Source organism: Chrysochloris asiatica, unplaced genomic scaffold (genome assembly GCF_000296735.1).
Source record: "Chrysochloris asiatica unplaced genomic scaffold, ChrAsi1.0 scaffold00034, whole genome shotgun sequence".
Classification (NCBI taxonomy): Eukaryota; Metazoa; Chordata; class Mammalia; order Afrosoricida; family Chrysochloridae; genus Chrysochloris; species Chrysochloris asiatica.
Window position 1 is genome coordinate 11,138,388 of NW_006408552.1, and position 20,706 is coordinate 11,159,093.

Below are 20,706 nucleotides of genomic sequence, written 5' to 3' on the forward strand. Positions count from 1 at the left end.
GGGGGTTAGGCTTCAGCCAAAGCCACCTGGAAGAGAGCAAGACAGGTGGGCCGGTCAGAGGGGAGGCCAGGCAACCTGAGCCTGCTGGCCCTGCCCACATACCAGGGCGCTGCAAGGCAGGCGTCGGACACCAGAGCGTTTAGGGTCCTGATCTAAACCAACACCAGAGCCCTGAGATCATCTCTAAACCTTAAACCAAAACTGTCCCCCAAAGTCTTACAACCAAACAGGTTAGTTGGGTCTACCTAAGAACAAATGTCTGCCCTGAGCTTTATGTTCATTTAAAAACTATCTAGGTGGGACCACAATGACAAGGGCGACTTGAGAGGTTACAGAGGACGCTTGGGAGGCCGTGAGTTTCTGTTCACGGGGGAGCAACGCCTCAGGAAAGATGAGTGACAGCGGCTGTGTAACTGGAAGAACGTGTTCTTCATCACTGAGTTGTTCATGTACAAACGGCTCAACTGTGGACATTCTGCCGTGGATAGTCTCACCAACAACATCAAAAACTAAACACATATTTTTTAAATGGGGATAAAAGTCGCATCTGGAAGAGAATGAAAACAAGCTGCAGTCTTCCGCCAGACACATCCATCTGTGGGCCCACTGTCCCGAGAAGGTGTCTCCTGTCAGACACAGTCCTGAGACGGAACCACTGTCCTGAGATACCGCTGTCCTTTTGTTTTATTTCTACACACAAAAAAATTCTTACTGTAAAAACACAAGGGGGCTTTAAGAATTGTACCAGGAACTGCCTGAAGCACCCCCTCCTCCAGATGGCCCATTACCCATGGGGCATTCTCAGGTGCGCAACGTGGCCATCTCCCTGACAGGAATTGCACCATCCATTATCACTGGGGCCAAGTTGCCACCTCCCCCTCGCCTCCCTGAACCTCCCTGCTCCCTTTCCTCAGTAACCACTCATCAAGGTCTCCACCCATTTGCCTATTCTTATGATGGGGTTTAAGTGGGATCATCCAAAGGGTGTCTTCTGGTGACTGACCCCATTCCTGCTGTAGCAGGTGACGGATGGTGCTGACAGTGGTTAGACCCACCCCCACCCAAGCCATCGTCAGTGGGTGACTTGTGCTCTAGACAGCGGGGAACAGGGAGCCCACCCACATCAGCTGCTCTCCAGTCAGGCAGTGAGAATAATCCCCAGCACCGGTGCCTTTAGTACCACAGCTGGGTGTCTGGTTGATGTGCCAACACCGTCATCTCAGTGGAGAAGAAAGAGTACTTGTGGGGGGAAGGCAGGCCCAGACATCTCTGCAGGAAGACGGTGGACGAGGAGGCTCTCTGGTGCACACAGCGCACAGGCGTCACACCCGGCCGGCCACCCCTCCTGACTCACCTTCTCAGGACAAAATTCCGGATTGCTCTGACGTAATTTGCTTGGTCTGCCTTTGATAACGGCGTAGCAAAACATGGTTATGACCATCACGAAGAGGAAGTAGCTGGTGTGCATGAGGTGCAGGTTTATGAGGGAGCGATCGTCCTAAAGAAATAAAAGCAGATGTCGGCACACAGTAGAGAGAGACACACAGACAGACAAAGCCACCTCCTCCAGAGGCTTCAGTGGCCAGTCTGAAGCTACGGCAGGAGGCATTTCCTTCGGCTTCTAAACCTACTCTCATTAAGTGACGCTGTGGTGTCCCGTGGGGCCAGGCTACCCCCACCTTCCTGACGTTGTCTCTGCCCTGGCCGTGAGGCTCTACACTGTCCGACACCCCCTTCCCCCCAACACACACACACACAGGCTCTGTCACCTTCTCCCTGGCTGACCACCGGGCCTGTGTGCCCACCTCGTCCACATCACCTCTCATGAGTTAGCACTTGCCTTTCCCTGAGAGAAGCCTCCGAGGTAGGCCATGGTTCGCTCCTCTCTAAAGCCCCCACAGGGGCCCTGACGTGTTTCTACTCCTTCTCTTCCTCGCAGCATCAGCCTCGAGCACTGAGAAATGTTTCCTGGCTCCCCCGTCTTCCCAACACGCCACCTCATCAACCCCATAGAGCCCACCTGAGGAGAACGTCTAAGTGACTCAGCTAGGCAGGATCAGTCTGCTGTCTACTGCTCACTCCTACAGGCCCCGGTCTACCAACTTCCACAATGTGATGAAAATCGTACATAGGAAAATGGAAAAGAAACAGGCCCAAAACAGGGCCACGGATTTGTGTTGTTTTGTGTTCTTTACAGATCATTACTCCCTTTACAAGAGTCCTGATATGGCCCTGGAGGATAAGCACTGGAGCACAAGGTGGGTTTGAATCGCAAGGTCAGTGGTTCAAACTCACCAGTAACTCCACAGAAACCCTATACAGGGTTGCTATGAGTCAGAATCGACTTGACGGCTCTTAACAACAACAAAAAGTCCCCTTCACACAGAAGAACTCCACCCTAACTAGCATCATCGAGACAAAAGAACAAAGGTCTTCATCACAGGTACATCTCACCCTGCTGGGCTTGCCTGTGCTTCACAGAGACTGAGATTTCTACACATTGCAAGTCTGTGGCACCCTGCAGTTTCCAACAACAGGTGTTCACTTCACGTCTGTACCCAAGATGGTCATTCTTACAAGATTCCAAGCTTTCTCCTCAAGCTACTGTACACTGCACAGACAACAGTCTAGCGTCAACACCACCTTTCTCCACATGGTGAAACCGGAACATTTGCTTTAGAGTGCTATTCGCTTTACCGCGGTGGTCTGGAGCGGAACCCGCAGTATCTCCAAGGCCTGCTTTACAAAGTGGCAGTACAGCTGACTTGAAGCTAAGCTTTCAGACCACCTGTAGGACTAGGTTATGAGGTCTTCCCCCCCTTTTCTCTTTGCTAGTCCAAATCCTACCAGTCCTCAGTATTCAGCCAATGAATCATCATTTTCCACTCCTGGTGTCCACTTCCTGCTCACATGGCTGTAAACCAAGCATTTGGCTACACATGGTTGGCACAGTCACTCTGTGAGTTAGGGAGCACAGCAGCTCCTCAACAAACACACAAGAATGGGACACGTTTTTCTCAACCAAAAGTGTGGCATGTTTTTCCAAGTTTCTACCACTCAACCTGGTCTGCTGTCCAAGGCAGAAGTCTAGAAGGGACAAGGCAGCCCAAGGAGAAAAACAGGGTGTGTTCTAGCAATAAGAGCTCTGGTAGCATCGTGGGTTAAGCACTGGGCTGCGCTCCAAAAGGTCAATGGTTCAAACCCCCAGCCACTCCCATTCAGGGAAGAGATGAGGCTGTTTGCTTCTGTAAAGAGTAAACCCTTGTAAACCCACGGGAGCAGTCCTACTTTGTGCTCTGGGGTCAGACAAGTCACAATCAACTGGAAGACAGCAGGTTGGGTTTGGTTCTAACAGTCCCCAGACACACACTCAATGTGCATGCTCTTGCTCACTCACATCTGGAACGATGACCGTGAGCTTGGGGTTCAAAGCATGGTAGACTTTTCCAATGGCCCCCTTATAACACCAGAACGGGTTGTAGTCTTGAGCGTATTTTGTATTGGCATCTCTGGCGGTGGTGAAGATCTTGTACCAGAGTGTGGCGTTGCTGTACGTGTCAGGGACACAGTGCGGTGGCTGTCTGCAGGAGAGATGGAAGGAAAGACAGGTGCTCAGGGCTCGGCAGCCCACGCTGTGGGTAAGCACTGGACTACTGAAGAGTTGCTCTGCGGGAGGAAGATAAGACAGGCTGCTTCCTTGAAGATTTACAGCCTACTGGGCAGTCAGTCTACTCTGCCCTATGGAGAGTCACGATGACTCAGAATCCACTGGAGGGTCACGGATTTGTGTTGTTTTGTGTTATTTACAGATCATTATTCCCTTTACAAGAGTCCTGATGTGACCCTGATGGATAAGCACTGGAGCACAAGGTGGGTTTGAATCGCAAGGTCAGTGGTTCAAACTCACCAGTAACTCCACAGAAACCCTATATAGGGTTGCTATGAGTCAGAATCGACTTGACGGCTCTTAACAACAACAAAAAGTCCCCTTAACAAAGAAAACAGAGGCCAATAAAAGAAAACTTAAAGGCAGAACAGTAACAAGCTGGCACCCAAAACCCTCGAGCACAAGTTTCAGAAACAGTAATGGCTGGACCACTTATACATTGAACTCCCTCAGAATCCTCCCTGCTAGAATCAGAGGCTTCTGGTCCTCTCCTCTATCAGCCATGGATCCAGTCCAATTCACCTGGACGGTGACGCCCCAAGACAGACAGCCCAGCACATAAACGAGCAGAGCCCATGAAGCATTTCCTTCCTGGTGTCTGCCTTTACGTATCTACGTGCCAGGGAACCATCATCCGGCAAATTCCAAAAGGGCCCTCCGGGAAATCACTTACACAGTGACAGGGAACACGCCGAGAGCAGCAGTGAGGGTCATGCAGGCCGTGAACACCACCTGCTCGCAGTGCCCGTGGAGAGCGCAGTCATCAGCATTCCAGGCCGTGGGCAGCGTGAAGGTGATGTTGATCTCCTCGTGAGCCTCTCTACCTACAAACAGGAAAGAAGCAGAAGCCCACACGTTTATTGTTCTCTAGGACTGGAAGGCCCGACATCAAACCACCTGGGGAATCACTCAGCCAGCCAGTAACATCTGCCTTTGTGGAGGTTCAGGAACAACAGTCTTGGTTCAAATGACAATGTGTAGAGGCACACTGTGGCCCATGGAGAGAGGCCACTCCCAAGGCCAGACACCTTCCACGTTGGGGGGCTCAGACTAGGTGAACTATCAGCACTGCTGGTCTTGTGTTTGTCCAGCACGCTAACCACATTCAAACAGTTCTTGATGTACAACTGCACTTAAAACTTCACCACTGACCCAGGAACACACCTGAAGTGGTGCTGTTCCCCTCAGACAGCTGCTTTCTTACTTTCTATTGTGATTTGGGTGAAGGTTTTACAGAGCAGATCACAGTTTGTTCCCTGTCATTGACTGCAGTTCCCTCTTGTCCCACGTCCTCCCTGTGTCACCTGCTCCCATTCCTCCTTCTGTCCTAAACCTTCTGGACAGAGCCCTGGGGTCAAGGCTGTCCTGTGATCTGAAATGGCTGAAGATCTAAGGGGAGCATACCTCCATAGTGCTGTTGGTCCCCTGATAGACCTGTCTCTTGTGTGGCTGAAAACTGAGCCACAGGGATGAGCCCTGTTCCAGGGGACTACAGACCACAGTCTTGGGGAGTCCATCAATCTCTAGCTGATCAGTACACCTGGCCTTTTTTTTATGATTTTGAGATTTGTCCCACATTTTCCTCTCAGTCTATCCAGGACCTTCGAATGGGACCCCTTTCAGAGTAGTTGGGAGTGGTAGACGGGCACCACGGAGATATTCAGGGTCGTGGAGACTGATGCTCATGTGGTTCCCAAGTCCACTGGACTAATGGTTTCTAAATGACATCAACTTTCTTCCCTCCTCTTTCCTCCTGACAGAGAGAGACCAATAGCTGCACCTTAGATGGCTGCTCAAGAGTTTTTAAGACCCCAGTGACTACTCACCAAAGTAGGATGTAGAACATTGTCTCTGTGGACTGCATGAAGCCAACTGTGCAGGTCAGAGGGTTTAAGAGGCTTAAGGAAGTTCCGAAGACTGGTAAGTGACGGCCCTTAGCCAAACCCCACTAAACCCCAGGTAATAAGCTCCACAGAAGGAAAAAGTCTACTTGGTATATGGGAAACCCAGAAGTCTCCCTTACTGAGACCTCAGGAGCAGCGTTCACCCGACACAGTCACTAGGAGGCTGGCAAGCACGTTACATTCCTAGCCCCTGCGGGGACTTTACAAGGCTCTGGCTAGTCAAAGACCCAATGGTGATTCCTTCAAGGCCCCCGCATGAAGCCTTCCCAACTACCCCAGCTTCTGTTGCTTTCTGGGCTTCTCCCAGATCACTTCCAGTCTGTCACAGGTGTAGATCTGCTCAAAGGGCAGTACTCAGTGCACATTTATAACGTGATTTAAACAACACGTGTAAAGCACTTCCTTGGCACCCAGAACTACTCTAGGTGCTTGGTCAGTTCACAATATCCTCATCTCTCTCAGAATCCCAAAATTCCAAAGGAAAAAGACTAGGTCACAGGTCTTTTCCCGTTTGTCCCAGCAGCTAGCATAGCATGGGACAAAGGCTGGCCCCTCAAACACAGCAGACTGGCAGCAAGATTCCTAATTCCTATTAAAAACCCACTAGGATGGCCTGCCAGCCGCTCCACGGGAGAAAGATGAGGCTTTCTACTCCCATAAAGATTTACACCCTCGGAAACCCTGTATAGGGTCGCTATGGGTCAGAACTGACTCGACGGCACTTAACAACAGGATGGCCTGAATTAACAATTACCTTGCTAAGTAAACATTCAGGCCAGAGTCAGGGCTGCCTCAGTTTCTCACTCTCATCGGCGTGGCGCCATGGGTGGAGTACTGGACTGCAAGTGTCAAGGAAAGCAGGCCGAGCTGGCTGCTCCCACACAGACTGAGCCTCAGACACCCTGCTCAGTCCCACAGGGGTGCTAGGAGTCAGAATCCACTCTATGGCAATGCCATACACCGCACGCCAAACATCTTATTAGTGGAAACGGCTCCTTCTCCTATGTTCCCTTCATTATTTTGTTTATTTTTTAAAGTACTTTACAGTGTTTCAGTGAAGTAAGTGGTTCCATGGACTCCATGTAGCTAAAGACTGGAGAGGAGAAGTCAAGCCACTGGGGACGGAGAAAAGTCTGGAAGGAGAGTCCCATACTCATGTACCTGAGAGTCCGATCTGATGCCCAGAGATGGTCGAGTACAGGTGGGTGACGTTGCGGGAGTACCCTCCAAAAGGTCGGAGAGGGTCCAGGGTCAGCGTGATGGCCACTGAGATGTTGAGTGGGCCCGAGTCCTCCAGGGCCTGAGGGGGCTGGGTGGCGGCCCGGGTCTGCCCGCTGCTCACTGTGCCCTCCAGAGTGGTGCTTTCGTTGGTGAGGTGCTTCAGTGTCTCGTTCTCCGATACACACAAGTCCAAGTCATTGAAGCGTAGCAGAAAGGTGTTCCAGTCCTTAAGCAAAATGACACAGAGAGGGTCAGGGTGAGTGGTCCCAAAGTGCCCCACCACAGGGACACAGGGCACAGGACAGCTCAGGGGCATGTCGCCGTCATCCTTTCATGTGGCATCACGGCGGCCCTTCCTAAACCCCTGAAGTATTGGCAATCGACGCTATAAACACTTCGCTGGCATGAGGTATCAAAAAAGCTGAGATCAAACCCACTTATGCAAGAAAATATTCAAAAATCCAAACAGTATATTATCCTTTAGAAAATGACCTGCCTCCGATTTAAACTGTGGCACCATGGGATAAAGCACTGGACTGCAAGGTCGGTTTGAACTGCAAGGTCAGCAGTTCAAACTCACCAGCAGCTCTCCAGAAACCCTATACACAGAGTTGCTATGACACTTAACAACAGTAAGGAATAAAAAATATTATATTATTATCCCAAAATCGTTTTAACAGCTATAGTTATGATTTTTTTTGGGCTGCTGTTACTTTTAAAATAAGGCTGCCTGCCTTAAAATAAATCCTCAAAAGGTCAAGTCCAGATGCCTTACTTTCTCTCTCAAGAACTTGAAACAGCAGTGAATACCAACACTCGTTTGGTGCTTCTTTCCCTTCGTTATGAAGGGAAGACCCTCAAGGAGATGGACTATCACGGTGGCCGTAACAATGGGCTCAAACTCAGCAACGACTGTGCGGATGGTGCAGGGCCGGCTGTGAGTCAGAACCAACTCAACAGGAACTACCAACAGCACGGGCCTTAGAGTCCACCTTAAAGGAGGAACAATTTCAAAGGAAGGAGAAAAGGTATTTGCAGGATTCTCTTAATACCTACAACCTATACTGATGATTGAAACCATAAGCAAGTTTCTAAAACACACTGAGCTGGTTATGTCCTGGGAAAACGGAAGTGGCTGATGCTACAGCAGCAATGTGTCCACCAGGGTTTACATTAAAGGCTACTCAAGTTGAAAGAGCGACAATGAATCGAGCTCGGGTTTTTACACAGAACGTCTTCCTCCCCAGCAACATCGGTTTATAAAAAGCTGCCACTTGTGAAGGCAACCAAATGACCCTTCCAATGACTCTAACACCAGTATTAATCTGAAGTGCCATTTGCCCAGCAAGCGATTCCCAAGCAGTCAAGCAGACCCACCTCTAACAAAGCATCAGCAAACTGTGCGTGACGTTACATTAGACCGCTACTGGACCTATCGAATTCCATTTCTCCTAACACATATGTAGTCAGCTGACCAGTCTCCAGCGGTGGGGCTGAAAATGAGTGTCTGGTTCTATCCCTTATATCCCACAGGAGGCCACAGCGGCCCACAGCAGATCAGGGACTTTCCAGTTCCACAGTGAGGCAGAATCCAGGACCACATTTTCTGATTCACTGACTCTGGAACATGCTCATGTTCTCTTGTGAAAACAAAATCACCAAAGTGATCATCAAGATTCCTCGTGGTGGAACAAACTAGGTGCTCAGCTGCCAAATGAAACGTTGGCAGATCGGGCCCATCCAGTGTCTCCACAGGAGCAAAGACTGGGGGATTTGCTCTGCGAAGACGACCATGTACGACTCCCTAAGGGACAGCAGTTCTACTCTGTCATATGCAGTCACTATAAAAACACAGCAATAAATTCACCCTAAACCATGTTCTGCAGCCTTTGGGCACCGCTGTCCCTTAGAGCTTGACTCCAATTTGAAAACCAGTCAAGGCCAATGCCAGAGGCCCCTCTACCCAGGCTACATCCTGCCCACCCCACCCACTGGCCTTGGCCGAGTGTCCACAGAGATATAAGTTCTGCAAGGAAGCGCTGCCAACCTGCTGAGATTTGGTGGTGAAGAAACGGGGCTAGAATGTTCTTTTCATCCCTGATATGGGGGCAGCTTGTTGGTGCAGCCTTTTAAGATTCAGGCAGGGTCAGAAGAGGGAAGCATTAAACCAGCAAGTCTGTCTTGGCCATTCTCGTACTATTTCAGACTTGTTCATCATTGTTATTGCACACTTAATCGAGAACAGTCTAGTGTCAACATCCCTTTTCCACGCACAGGGAAACCAGAACATTCACGGGACTCACTTGACTGTGGTTCTACCCCCACCGCAGTATCCCCGAGGTCTACCTCAATCTTTTCCTAACAAAGTGAGTCACAGAGAGAGGGAAGACAACACATTGCAAATTAATACTGACTGTTCCCACTGGGAGGAAAAGGTCCCAACCAGAGAAAAGGGTATAGGAAGCCAAAAGCTGTGTCCTCACTGGACAAGGACAGTCAGTCAAGTCCCGGAGGGCTCGAGATGCTCCAGACCATACCTCTGTCATCCCCGGTGACTTGATTTCCTTGATTTTGAAGAAGTAGCCCAGGGTCAGGAAAGCGATGGCCATGGCGCTGACACTGATCATGAAGACCACCAGCGGGGGCCGGCTGCTGATGTACAGCTTCAGGTTCTCCAGGGGGTGGATGCTCAACATTGTTCTCATCAGCGACACCTGAAAGCCATTCATGGGAACATTAGCAGCTGCTGGAAAGACATGCCAAAGGTCAGCAGGGATTCTCACCTTTGTTTCTTTTTGTAGTACTGGAGTGGGGGGTTGGAGCAAGAAGGTCATCACTCATTACTGAACTGGAGAAACAACATAAATTGCTCATGTTGTTGTTGCTAAGTACAGTTGAGTCGGTTGCGGCTCATAATGACCCTGTATAGGGTTTCCAAGAGGCGGCTTGTGGATTTGAACAGCCCAGCCTGCAGTTCAAACTGACCTTGTGCTCCAGTGCTTTATCCACACAAGGAGGCAAGAGGGATAACACAGTGCATGTAACCTGTGGTTAGGATCTTGAAAGAAACGCATTTTCTCCCTCCTCTGAGTTTTCTACATAGTCCCTACCGAATATTGCTACTTCTGTATTACTTTAGAAACCATCTGACTAAGTCAGTAATAGGTCAGTAAGACAACACAAAGCCATGCCAACATGTACAAAATTCAACAGAGAATGATCTCATTCCCTACAACTGAAAAGTGGAGTTCTAGTTAACAGGACGCCTGGTGTGGCATTGCCGGATAAGCACTGGACTACATACCACAAGTCAATGGCACTTAACACAACAACAAACAAACCACAAAATCTGCAGTTCAAACCCACCAACTGCTCTTTGGAAACCCTAAAAAGGACCACTGTAGTATCGGTCATGCCTGTCACGGCGTAGGTACGCAGTAAATACCGAGTTGTTTAAAGCCCTCTTAAGAATGCCCACTGGAGGTAGGATGAGGTCATTCCTCTAGTGGCCCACAGGGTTTCATGATTCAGAAGCTCCACCTCCTTCGCTGGAGTCCTGGTGTGGTGCTGTGGGTTAAGGCGCTGGACTGCAAGGTCATTTTGAATCACAAGGTCAGTGGTTCAAACTTACCAACCACTCCTTGGAAACCCTATAAAAGGTCGCTATGGGTCAGAACCAACTCAACAGCACTAATATCCTCTTTCGCTGGGCTTTGGCTGCACTGGCTTTCTTGGTACTTGTTCAGGATAAGCCTTTCAATTTCTGCAGAGAAGCCAGACGAGACCTTGATGGGAACTGCAATGAGTCTATAGCTCAATTTAGGGCATTGTTGTTGTCATTAAGTACCACAGAATCAGTTCCAACCCATGTTGTTGTTGTTGTTGTTGTTGTTAAGTGCCGTCGAGTCGGTTCCGACCCATAGCGACCCTGTACAGGGTTTCCGAGGGTGTAAATCTTTACGGGAGCAGAAAGCCTCATCTTTCTCCCACGGAACAGCTGGTAGTTTCAAACTGCTGACCTTGAGGTTAGCAACCCAACTCGTAACCACTACGCTACCAGAGCTCCTTAATTTAGGGCATATTACAATCTAAACTATACTAATTTCTCCAATCTATGAACATGGGATATCTTTCTCTTAATTTAAGTCTTTAGTTTTTCAAAGTATTAAGTTTACATCTCTTTCAAATTTATTCCTAAGTGTTTCATTCAATAGCCTCATATGGATGCAAAAGCTGGACAGTGAATAAGGAAGACCATAGAAGAATTGATGCCTTCGAGTTGTGGTGTTGGAGGAGAATACTAAAAGTGCCATGGACTGCCAAAAGAACCAATAGATCTATTTTGGAAGAAGTGCAGCCAGAGTGCTCCTTGGAGGCCAGGATGGCTAAACTTCGTCTCTCATACTTTGGACACATTGTCAGGAGGGAGCAGTCGCTGGAGAAGGATGTCATGCTGGGTAAGGTGGAGGGTCAGAGAAAAAGAGGAAGACCCCCAACGAGATGGATCGGCCAGGTGGCATCATTGATGGCGTCAATTGTGTGGCGGCAGTGGTGAGGTTGGTCCAGGATCGGACATTGTTTCATTCTGCTGTGCATGGGGTCGCTATGAGTCGGTTCCGACTCGATGGTACCTGACAACAACAACATTTATATATGTATATATATAAAAGGAGCTCTGGTAGCATAGTGGTTACAAATCGGGCTGCTAACCTCAAGGTAGGCAGTTCAAAACTACCAGTGGTTCCACAGGAGAAAGATGAGGCTTTCTGCTCCCGTAAAGATTTACAGCCTCGGAAACCCTGTGCAGGGTCACTATGAGTCAAAACCGACTCCACGGTACTTAACAACAACAACAATGTATGTAAAGGAAAGCTCTTGCACATCTTGTTAGTCAAATACACTCTGATTTGTATAGCTACCACTGATGCTATCTTCTAAACATTAAAATGTCTAGCCTTATTGTTAGGTGCTGTTGAGTTGGTTCCAACAACTAGTAACCCATGCACAATAAAACGGAGCACAGTCCGGTCCTGGGCCAACCTCACAATGTTTCAGCCCACTGCTGCTGATGCTGTCAGTTTCTCTCTCACTGACACTCCACTTGACCAAGCACGAAGTCCTTCTCCAGGGCCGGGGCCCTCTTGACATGTCCGAAGTACAAGAGATGAAATCTCATCACCCTCGCTTCTTGGCTGTGCTTCTTCCAACACAGATTTGTTTGTCCTTCTGGCAGTCCCGGTGCTTTCAATTATTCTTCACCATCACCATAATTCAAATGTCAGTGTCATGTGTTTATATAAATTCCACTGCTCTTAGGTTATATAAACGCAGCTGACTTGTATATTGATCTTGATTCTAACCACTTTGAGAATCTTTTTTGTGTGGCAGTCACATTGTTTATCAACAGTACTGGCTGTTTCTTCCTTTCCAGCCCTTCTGCCATTTTTTCTTTGCTACTTGGAGTAGAACCTTCCAGGAAATGAAGAATCGAAGTGGCCACAGTAGGAATGCTTGCCATACTTTTGGCTTTAAAGGAAATGCGTGTCCTGTATTTTTCTGAGACACAGAATTTGTTCAAGGTTTCTGACAGCAATTCCTCACCATGCCAAGGAAACACCCTTCTATCCTGAGTTTGCTAAGAGACTTCGCTGTAAATTAGGATTATATTTTAATGACTATTCTATCTGTAGTCTCTGACAATGTTTCTCCTGTAACATTACTTCTGTTAACATGAACTATGTTAATGATCGTTTTCATTTTGACTAATATTTACGTTCCCTGGCTACACTTGTGTTTTGTTGTTGTTGTTAAGTGCCTTCAAGTCAGTTCCAACCCATAGAAACCCTGTATAGAAACAGCTGGTGAACTTGAACTGCCGACGTTACAGTTCAAATCAACTTTGCAGTCCAGCGCATTAACGCACAGTGCCACACTAAGATTTATTCTGAATTTTCCCATCTACTCATGAGTCCGAAAAAATTCTAGGTCGTTATCCTATTTTCCTTGACTATGTGGGTCATACCAGTGTCATGAAAGCATTTGAATTTGTTCATGTCTGTTTTTTAGAACAGTTTGTACGAGATAGGCACTTCTATTTCTCAGAATTCTGACAGAACTTGGCTATAAAACCATCTGGGTCTGCCAAGGTTTTTTATTTAGTTTTGTATTTTGGTGGGTGGTCTTAACTTGTTATTGTTTTTTTAAATGGCTGTAAGCCTATGCTTTCTGTTTCTACAGATTCCATTTGAATAAGACATACCACTCTAACCAAAGGTCCATTTTATGTTGGTTCTTACAATTCCAGTGTTATGTTAGGGTTTAGTCACTGTTGACTGTTAACATTCCTTTTCAACTGCAAATGTTTATTTTTTCCATGTGCCTTCTCTTTCCCTTTAAGCAATCTTGCCAGAGCTTTGCTGCAGTCGTGGTTTCAAAGGCCAGTACTTGATGGTTTCATAAAATGCATCTAGATCATCTCTGTGTTCCAGGCCTGTCAGTCCTATACAGACTTTTAGGCTTTTCTTCCACATACTTCCTTTGGGTTTCCTCAGCTGGCTTGTTCTAGCTTCTTCAATTGGAATCTTGGCTCCTATTTTTTCACTCTTTTCTCATGTAAGCACTTCAGGACCTACATTTCTCTCAACATACTCCACCATCCCCACATCCCTATACCATTTAGCTCCATTCCTTCCCCTCACGGCCACCATCTTAATCCATCAGCAAGTACTGTGGGTGTTCTTTCCAACCATTCTGCCTCATTTTAAGATGATAAAAAACAAAAACAGGTGCCGCTGAGTGGACTCTAATCCATGTCAACCCCACATGTGTCAGAATAGAATTGGACTCCACGGGGTTTTCAGTGGTTGATTTTTCAGACGTGGATCACGGGAGGGTCAGCGAGAAAGAGGAAGACCTTCAACGAGATGGACTGGTACAGTGGCAACAGTTAAGGGCTCACACCTAACAACTGTGAGGGTGGCACAGGACTGGGCAGTGTTTCCTTCTGTTGTGCATTTGAGTTGGAACTGGCTAAACGGCACCTAACCACTTCTTTGTAGAGGCGGATAATCATTTTAGTCCTGTAGGGATTGCTACAGACCTGAGACCTCTATGTTCAAGTCCCCACTGGAGATCTCTATACCTATATATCCACCATGCTCAAAATTGAGCTTGTCTATCGGGCTATGAACCTTAAGGTCAGCAGTTCGAAACTACCAGCTGTTCTGCAAGAGAAAGATGTGGCTTTCTGCTCTCGTAAAGATTTACAGCCTAGGAAACCCTGTACAGGGTCGCTATGAGTCGGTTCCAACTCCACGGCACATAACCACCCCCACCACCATTCTCCTCCCAAACCTGGCTCGCCCTCTTGTATTGCTCAATCAGGAAGCATCCTGGACTTCCGGTGCCTTATACCCAAATCTACGTATGCAATTACTAAGCACTAAAGACACTATTTCTTTAACAAATGTTCCTTTTTACGCTTCCATTCTGCTCCTCTCAGGCCCTCATCATTTTGTTTGTGCCTCTTGCCAAGAGTTTCCGTGGGTCTCTTTGCTAAAATCTGTTGTCAGAGACTTTTCCAAAAGCGATCTAATCACAGTACTGCTTAAATCTCTCAAAACTACAGATGATCAGAGAATGAAGTCCAAGACCTTGGAACGGCAGCCCAACAAGAGGGAAGAGAGACATAACATAGTCTTAAACATAAATGCTGGTGGTGATCTCTAGATGCTGAGATCAGACACTGGCTGTCATTGCTGTGTGCGGTCAAGTTGGTTCCGATGAACCAAGAGATGTTGTATAGGGTCTCCACAGTTGTCCGTCTTTATGGAAACCGAAAGCCTCATTTTGCTTTCGCGGAGTGGCTGGTGGATTCGAACTATTGACCTTGTAGTTAGCATCCCAGTTCATAATCCAGTACACTGTCAGGTGGTAATGGTTGCATGCTGTGGACTCAGTTCTGTCTCATGGTAGTGGTGGTGGTAGTTATGTGCCATGGAGTTGATTTTGACTCATAGCGACCCTGTAAGGGTTTCCGAGGCTGTAAATCTTTACGGGAGCAGAAAGCCTCATCATTCTCTGTGGAACAGCTGGTAGTTACGAACTGCTGATCTTGAGGTTAGAGGCCCAGCTCCTAATCCACGACATTACCAGGGCTCCTTTGTAGCCAGGTAGGCCCAAACTTATGATGCACTCGAGTTATAACGAACTACACTTAAGACTGTTTTGTCTGGTTCACCTTATTGTTAGCAAGGAGTCCTAGTGTGGTGCTGCAGGATAAGCACTGGACTGCTAACCAAATCGTTGGAGGTTCAAATTCACTAGTCACTCCTCAAAAACCCTATACAGAATTGCTGAGGTAGTGCTGACTTAACAGCACGCAACAACAAAAAACTGTTAGTAATCCGTACTCCACGGTGTCATTAGGTGCCGTCTAATCAGTTCCAATTCACACAGTAAACGTATGTACAACAGGACATTGGGCCATCCTCACAATAACTGTTACATCTGAGCCCACTGTCACCGTCACTTGTGTTGCTGTTCACTGCAAATATTACATATAATGTTACAACAGACCTGAAAGTTGCCTACAAACAAAGCTCAAAGGCAGAGAGAGGCAGGAAAGATGGAAAATGAAAATGGGAACCCAGGGAGGAAGTCGGAAGGGTGCTGTTACACTGAGGGAGCTGCAACCAATGCCATGAAGCAAAATGTGTACATGGAATGGAAAACGACGGTACTCTGTAAACTGTCACCCAAACTACAATCAACGGGGAGAGAGGGCGGGGAAGAGGCAAGGAGTGCTGGGTCATACAGGTCTTGGTGGAAGACTGGTGGTTTCATTTTTGGTGATGATAATCACTTTATATGCCTAAGTGACATCTACGTAGAGAACAAGCTCTCCTACCCCAACCATCAAACTCCCAGCCTCTAAGAGAAGATGTAAGGGCACAGCTATAATGAAGCTTGTCAGCCAATCAGTGTTCAATAAAGGGGACTTCCCCTCACTTCCTGTGATCCCCAGTCTCTAAGATGGCACCCAGTCCTCCTGCTTCCTGCTGGTCACACAGAGCGTCATGCCCTCACACAGTGTATTAGCTTTGATCCGTGTGATCAACACAACATGGCAGAAGTGATGGAATGCCACTTCTGAAGCGAGGTCACCAAAGACACTGTGGCTTCCATTTGGTTCTCTCTCACTCTGGGGAAAACCAGCCACCAAGGAGTGAGTAGCCCAGTGGGCAGGACCCCCTAGGAATTACTGAGGCCTCCAGCCCATAGCAAGGCTATTAGCCTGAGAGTGGATCTCCCAGCACCCTCAATCGAGTCTTCAGAAGGTTGCAGCCCCAGCCCCCATCTCAAGTGCAACTCACAGGAGACCCTGAGCTGCCAGACCCTCACTTGTGACCTGCAGAGATGATGACATGATAAATGTATGTGGAATGCTTTTTTAAAAGGTTAAACAAGGATACCTGTAAGTGTATTATGTAATTTTTCCATCCTCCATAGACAAATACGGATCAAATCTACAAAAACAATGACAATAAAAGGTAATAATAATGAAACAACTCTCCAAAAATAAAGAAGGTATTCATCTTACATCAGAACTAACTTATTTCTGTTGTTAGAACATAAATCTGTCATAGGTAGGGGACAACTTGAATAGCATCTGCCTTTTTTTATTTTTCCACATTCCTATCACGAATATGTATTCATTTATTTTGTAGTAATAATATTAATCGCAGGATTTATGACTAGAAATAATCCTTCATTGTTCCTGTTGGTATGTGTCAAAATAAAAATTTGTTAAATTATAATTCATTCATATGTTCAATTAATAATAGGAAGCAGAGAAAAACCTTTAGAGTAACTTCTTAAATCAACCTAGAAAAATGGAACTAGATAGTAAGAGAGTTCACTCCTAACACATAATCCACCACCCATCTGCCAGTTTGTCATAGTTAGTGGCTTTGGAGTTACTAATGCCAGAAGCTATGTTACCAGTATTTCAAACACCAGCAGGATCGCCCATGATGGACAGGTTTCAGGGCAGCTTCCAGACTCAGAGAGACTAGGAAGAAGAGCCTGGCAATCTACTTCTGAAAACCAGCCAGTGAAAGCCTGTGAATCAGGGACGATACTGTCTGAGAGAGTGCTAGATGAGCCCCAAGGTTGGACGGCACTCACAATACACAGCAATCGGAAGCAGGGACCCAAGCCAACCAACAATGGTGAGGACAACGCGGCCAGGGCAGCATTTTGTTCTGTTGTGTGTGGGGTCAGCAAGAATCGGAGTCCAGTGTACAGCAACTAACAGTGAACACATCTTCCTGGTGCTTCAGAAACATGGCCTTCACACTGCAATGCTATGTGTCTGGAGGGGTCTACAAGAAGACCCCGAAATGAAGTGAGCGACACCATTGAGACCAGCCTTCTCCAGACCACCAGGAACTGTGTGTTCCTGGGTCTGCAGACAAGCGTGAGGCTCTCTGTTAGGGCAGAGGACGAGGTCAGTGGACAAGATAGGGGAATGGCAGGAGTCAAAAGATGCCCAGGATGGTGAGGCGTCTTATATGGCAGCGGAAAAGTTTTATAAAGGAAGAGGTCTCACGTGATACCAAATGTTGTTGTTGTCATTGTTATTGTTAAGCACCATCGAGTAAGTTCTGACTCACAGCGACCCTGTACAAGTCAGTTCTGACTCATAGCAACCCTGTTTAAGGTTTTCCAGGAGCAGCAGTTGGGTTTGAAGCCAGACCTTGTGATTTGAAGTCTAGTGCTAATCCCAGTGTCACATGACTGCAAATGTTAGTGAGAACTGACCAAATACAAGGAACAAGAAATGATAAGTTTTCGGAGGGAACTGAGGTCTGCGTAAGCCTCCAGCAGGCAAGAAGGTCAAGGTCAAGGGCTGAAACTGCAAAGAGATAAGGACAGGTGAGGAGAAACTGAGGCAACGGATGCATACCACAATTCAAGCAAAAGGAACCCAGGACAATGGGGTCAAGAGAAGTGGACTGTTAAGGTGAAGAAAAACTAGCACATATGTAAAAAGAGGAAGACTTCCCAAAGCACCCAAAACCCAACACACTGCAGGCAAGTTGATGGGGGCTCGAAGAGACCCTACAGGACAGAGCAGAAATGCCCCCTTCTTTCCTGCCTTCAGAGCTTTCTCCCTGAGGTCTCAGATCTAATTCGCTAAGGATTGCTTCTGTCCTTGGTGTTACTAATTGGGGTCTTCCTCTTTATCAGGGACCCACCCCTTACGCAGCATGATGTCCTTCTCCGGGAACTGATTCCTCCTGATCACATGCCTGAAGTAAGGGACAGGAAGGCTCACCATCCTGGCTTCTAAGTAACCTCTGGCTCCACCTCATAGGCCTATCTGTTGTACTATACTGTATCTACAACTTTGGCTGCAAGTTGAGTCACAAGAGTAAGAGAAATCTGTCATTTTGAAAACTGGATTCAAAGGAGGCAAATTCACATTCATTCTGCAGGAACATGAATCCTTTCGCAGTTTCTCCTTAGGAGCTCTGGTAGCGTAGTGGTTACGAATCGGGCTGCAAACCTTATGGTCAGCAGTTCGAAACTACCAGCTGTTCCAAGGGAGAAAGATGAGGCTTTCTGCTCCCGTAAAGATTTACAGCCTCGGAAACCCTGTACAGGGTCACTATGAGTTGGAACCGATTTCACGGCACATAACTACCACCACCCTCTCTCAAATGGCCTGTGTACTTCAAAATATACGATGCAGTTTCTTGTCCAACTTTAAAACGAAAATCTTTGGCAGGAGAGGGAATCTACAATCCTAGATGGTATTTATTTCAGCTTCATTATTTTATTTACTTTCACTTGTTCTTACTAAGTGCCACCGAGTCAGTTCCAACTTATAGCAACCCTGTATAGGGTTTCTGAGACTTTCTAAATCTTTGTAGGAGCAGAAAGCCACATCTTTCTCCCAAGGAGCAGCGCATGGGCTTGAACCACAGAACGTGTGGTTAGCAGTCCAGTGCTTGTCATCTGGATCCACTAAATCACAACCTATGATTGATCCGGACCAAAGAGTTCACACTGAATGAATACATAATGCAGGTAGTCACCAACTTATGATATACTCAAGTTAGAACAAACTCCACTGGGTTTCTTTTGGGGTTTATGTAATGTGCACATGGAGTCCTGGTGTGGCGCTGTGGGCTAATGCGTCAGACTGCAAAGTCGTTTGAACTTCAAGGTTGGTGTTTCAAGCTCACCAGCTACTCCTTGGAAACCCTGTACAGGGTCACCATGGGTCGGAATTGACACGACGGCACTTAACAACAACAACACTGTGCACATAAATGGAGAAGCAGGGAGTACAGATGTTGAAAACTGTAAGTTTATGTGCAATGTTTCCAACCCCAAAGACTAATAAAGATTTGTGAAGCCACTGGTAATAAAAGGCAGTAATAATGAACCCAAAAAAACAGGTCTTCAACTTACATCAAAAATGACTTACAATGGAGTCTGGGAAGGGCACCTGTGTAAGTTAGGGACCGCCTGTCTAACAAAGCCACCTTCATCAGAATCTAGCTTCTGCCTTGGACTAAGTGGGGAACTCCTAAAGACTCTCTTGTAAAATCATGTACTTCTCACAGCTCTGAAAAGGCTGTTTTATATCATAGGAAGAAGTCATTTTGGAGGCCACCTCATCTAATAGGTTTTTTAAAAAAAAAACAGATGAAGAAATTGTAAACTGCCAAGAGGTGAAGCAACTCTTTCAAGTCATTCCGTTTTTCATCGAACAAGACTTTCTAAGGATGTGATCCAGGGAAGTTTGTTACAGCGCAGATTTCTGTGCTTCACCCAAACCTACTGACTTTGGATCAGTAGGTGGCGGGGCCCAGGAACCTGCATTTTCTACAAGTCTCCCAAATCTTGCTTCTAAACACTAAACTTTGAAAAGCACAACCCTGAATACATGACTGATGCTACTCCAGGGCAACCAAAGAGTGAGAGAGAGGAGGAGAGAGGCAGCCCTCTCGAGGCGCCTACCTCAGGGCTAAGATACTGAAGTGGGAACCTCCCTTGATGGAGAAGAGAGGTGAGGTCCTCTGTGAATGTAGACACAGAAGAAACCTTTCTCAAGTGGCAGCTGAACAACTTTACGGCTAGGGGATGCAGAAATAATCAATGCCAGGCCAGGCTAATCCAGGCTTAGCTGAAGGGGGCAATTCCGGTGTGAAGACACCCTGGGCAAGCTCACCTAACTATTCCTCCTTCCCCCACCATGAGTAGCGAGTGTAGACAGTAGGGAGGGCGAGAAGCAATGAGAACAAAACTTCCTCCTCAGTAACTCTTGGACGCTACCGCCAAACGCCACGCTTCAGTCCTCAACTTCCAGGACACCCATGTCTGGAGTGTCCTCTCCCTTCTCCGGCCTTCTCTCCTCATTCTCTTGCAGAAGTGGGTACACCGGAGTGCTGGCTGGAAGCCTTTCAGGGAGGAGGACGTATGCATTCATGCCTTCAGGCCAACGCTGTGCATCTCCTCACAAGACCTAAATGTCCTCCCACGGGCAGGCTCTCCATTCCCAGGACACACAGGCACTCACCACCAGCAACAAAACCTATCAAAGGGCATCAAAGTTGGCGACGCAGAAAGGAAGGTGCAACGCTCTTGCCAGTCACTCTTGCCTCTACTTCAACTGGAAGGGACACCAGGCCTGTAGTCCCTACCTGTGAAATGCCTGTCAAAGCAGCTGTCTTCCTCCATCCCCACTGGACAGCTTTCTTCAGACAAAAACCCACTGCTGCTAAGTCAATTCTAACCCACATAGACAGTGTTAGACCCTGTAGAACAGTGTTAGAACAGTGTTAGAACAGTGTTAGACCCGTTAGAACAGTGTTAGAACAGTGTTAGACCCTGTAGAAC

The 20,706-nt window shown here is 47.3% G+C and overlaps 1 protein-coding gene across 1 annotated transcript; it reads right to left on the bottom strand.

Annotated features, from left to right (window-relative positions):
- Nucleotides 1–5: 5 nt before the first annotated feature.
- Nucleotides 6–9,500, bottom strand: TMEM248 (transmembrane protein 248). Its single transcript, XM_006859720.1, has 6 exons — nucleotides 9,330–9,500; nucleotides 6,733–7,018; nucleotides 4,341–4,491; nucleotides 3,398–3,581; nucleotides 1,355–1,498; nucleotides 6–26 (listed from the first exon to the last, which is right to left on the bottom strand). Exons 1-6 carry the CDS (start codon nucleotides 9,495–9,497, stop codon nucleotides 6–8), a joined length of 954 nt encoding a protein of 317 aa, XP_006859782.1. The 5' UTR covers nucleotides 9,498–9,500.
- Nucleotides 9,501–20,706: the final 11,206 nt, after the last annotated feature.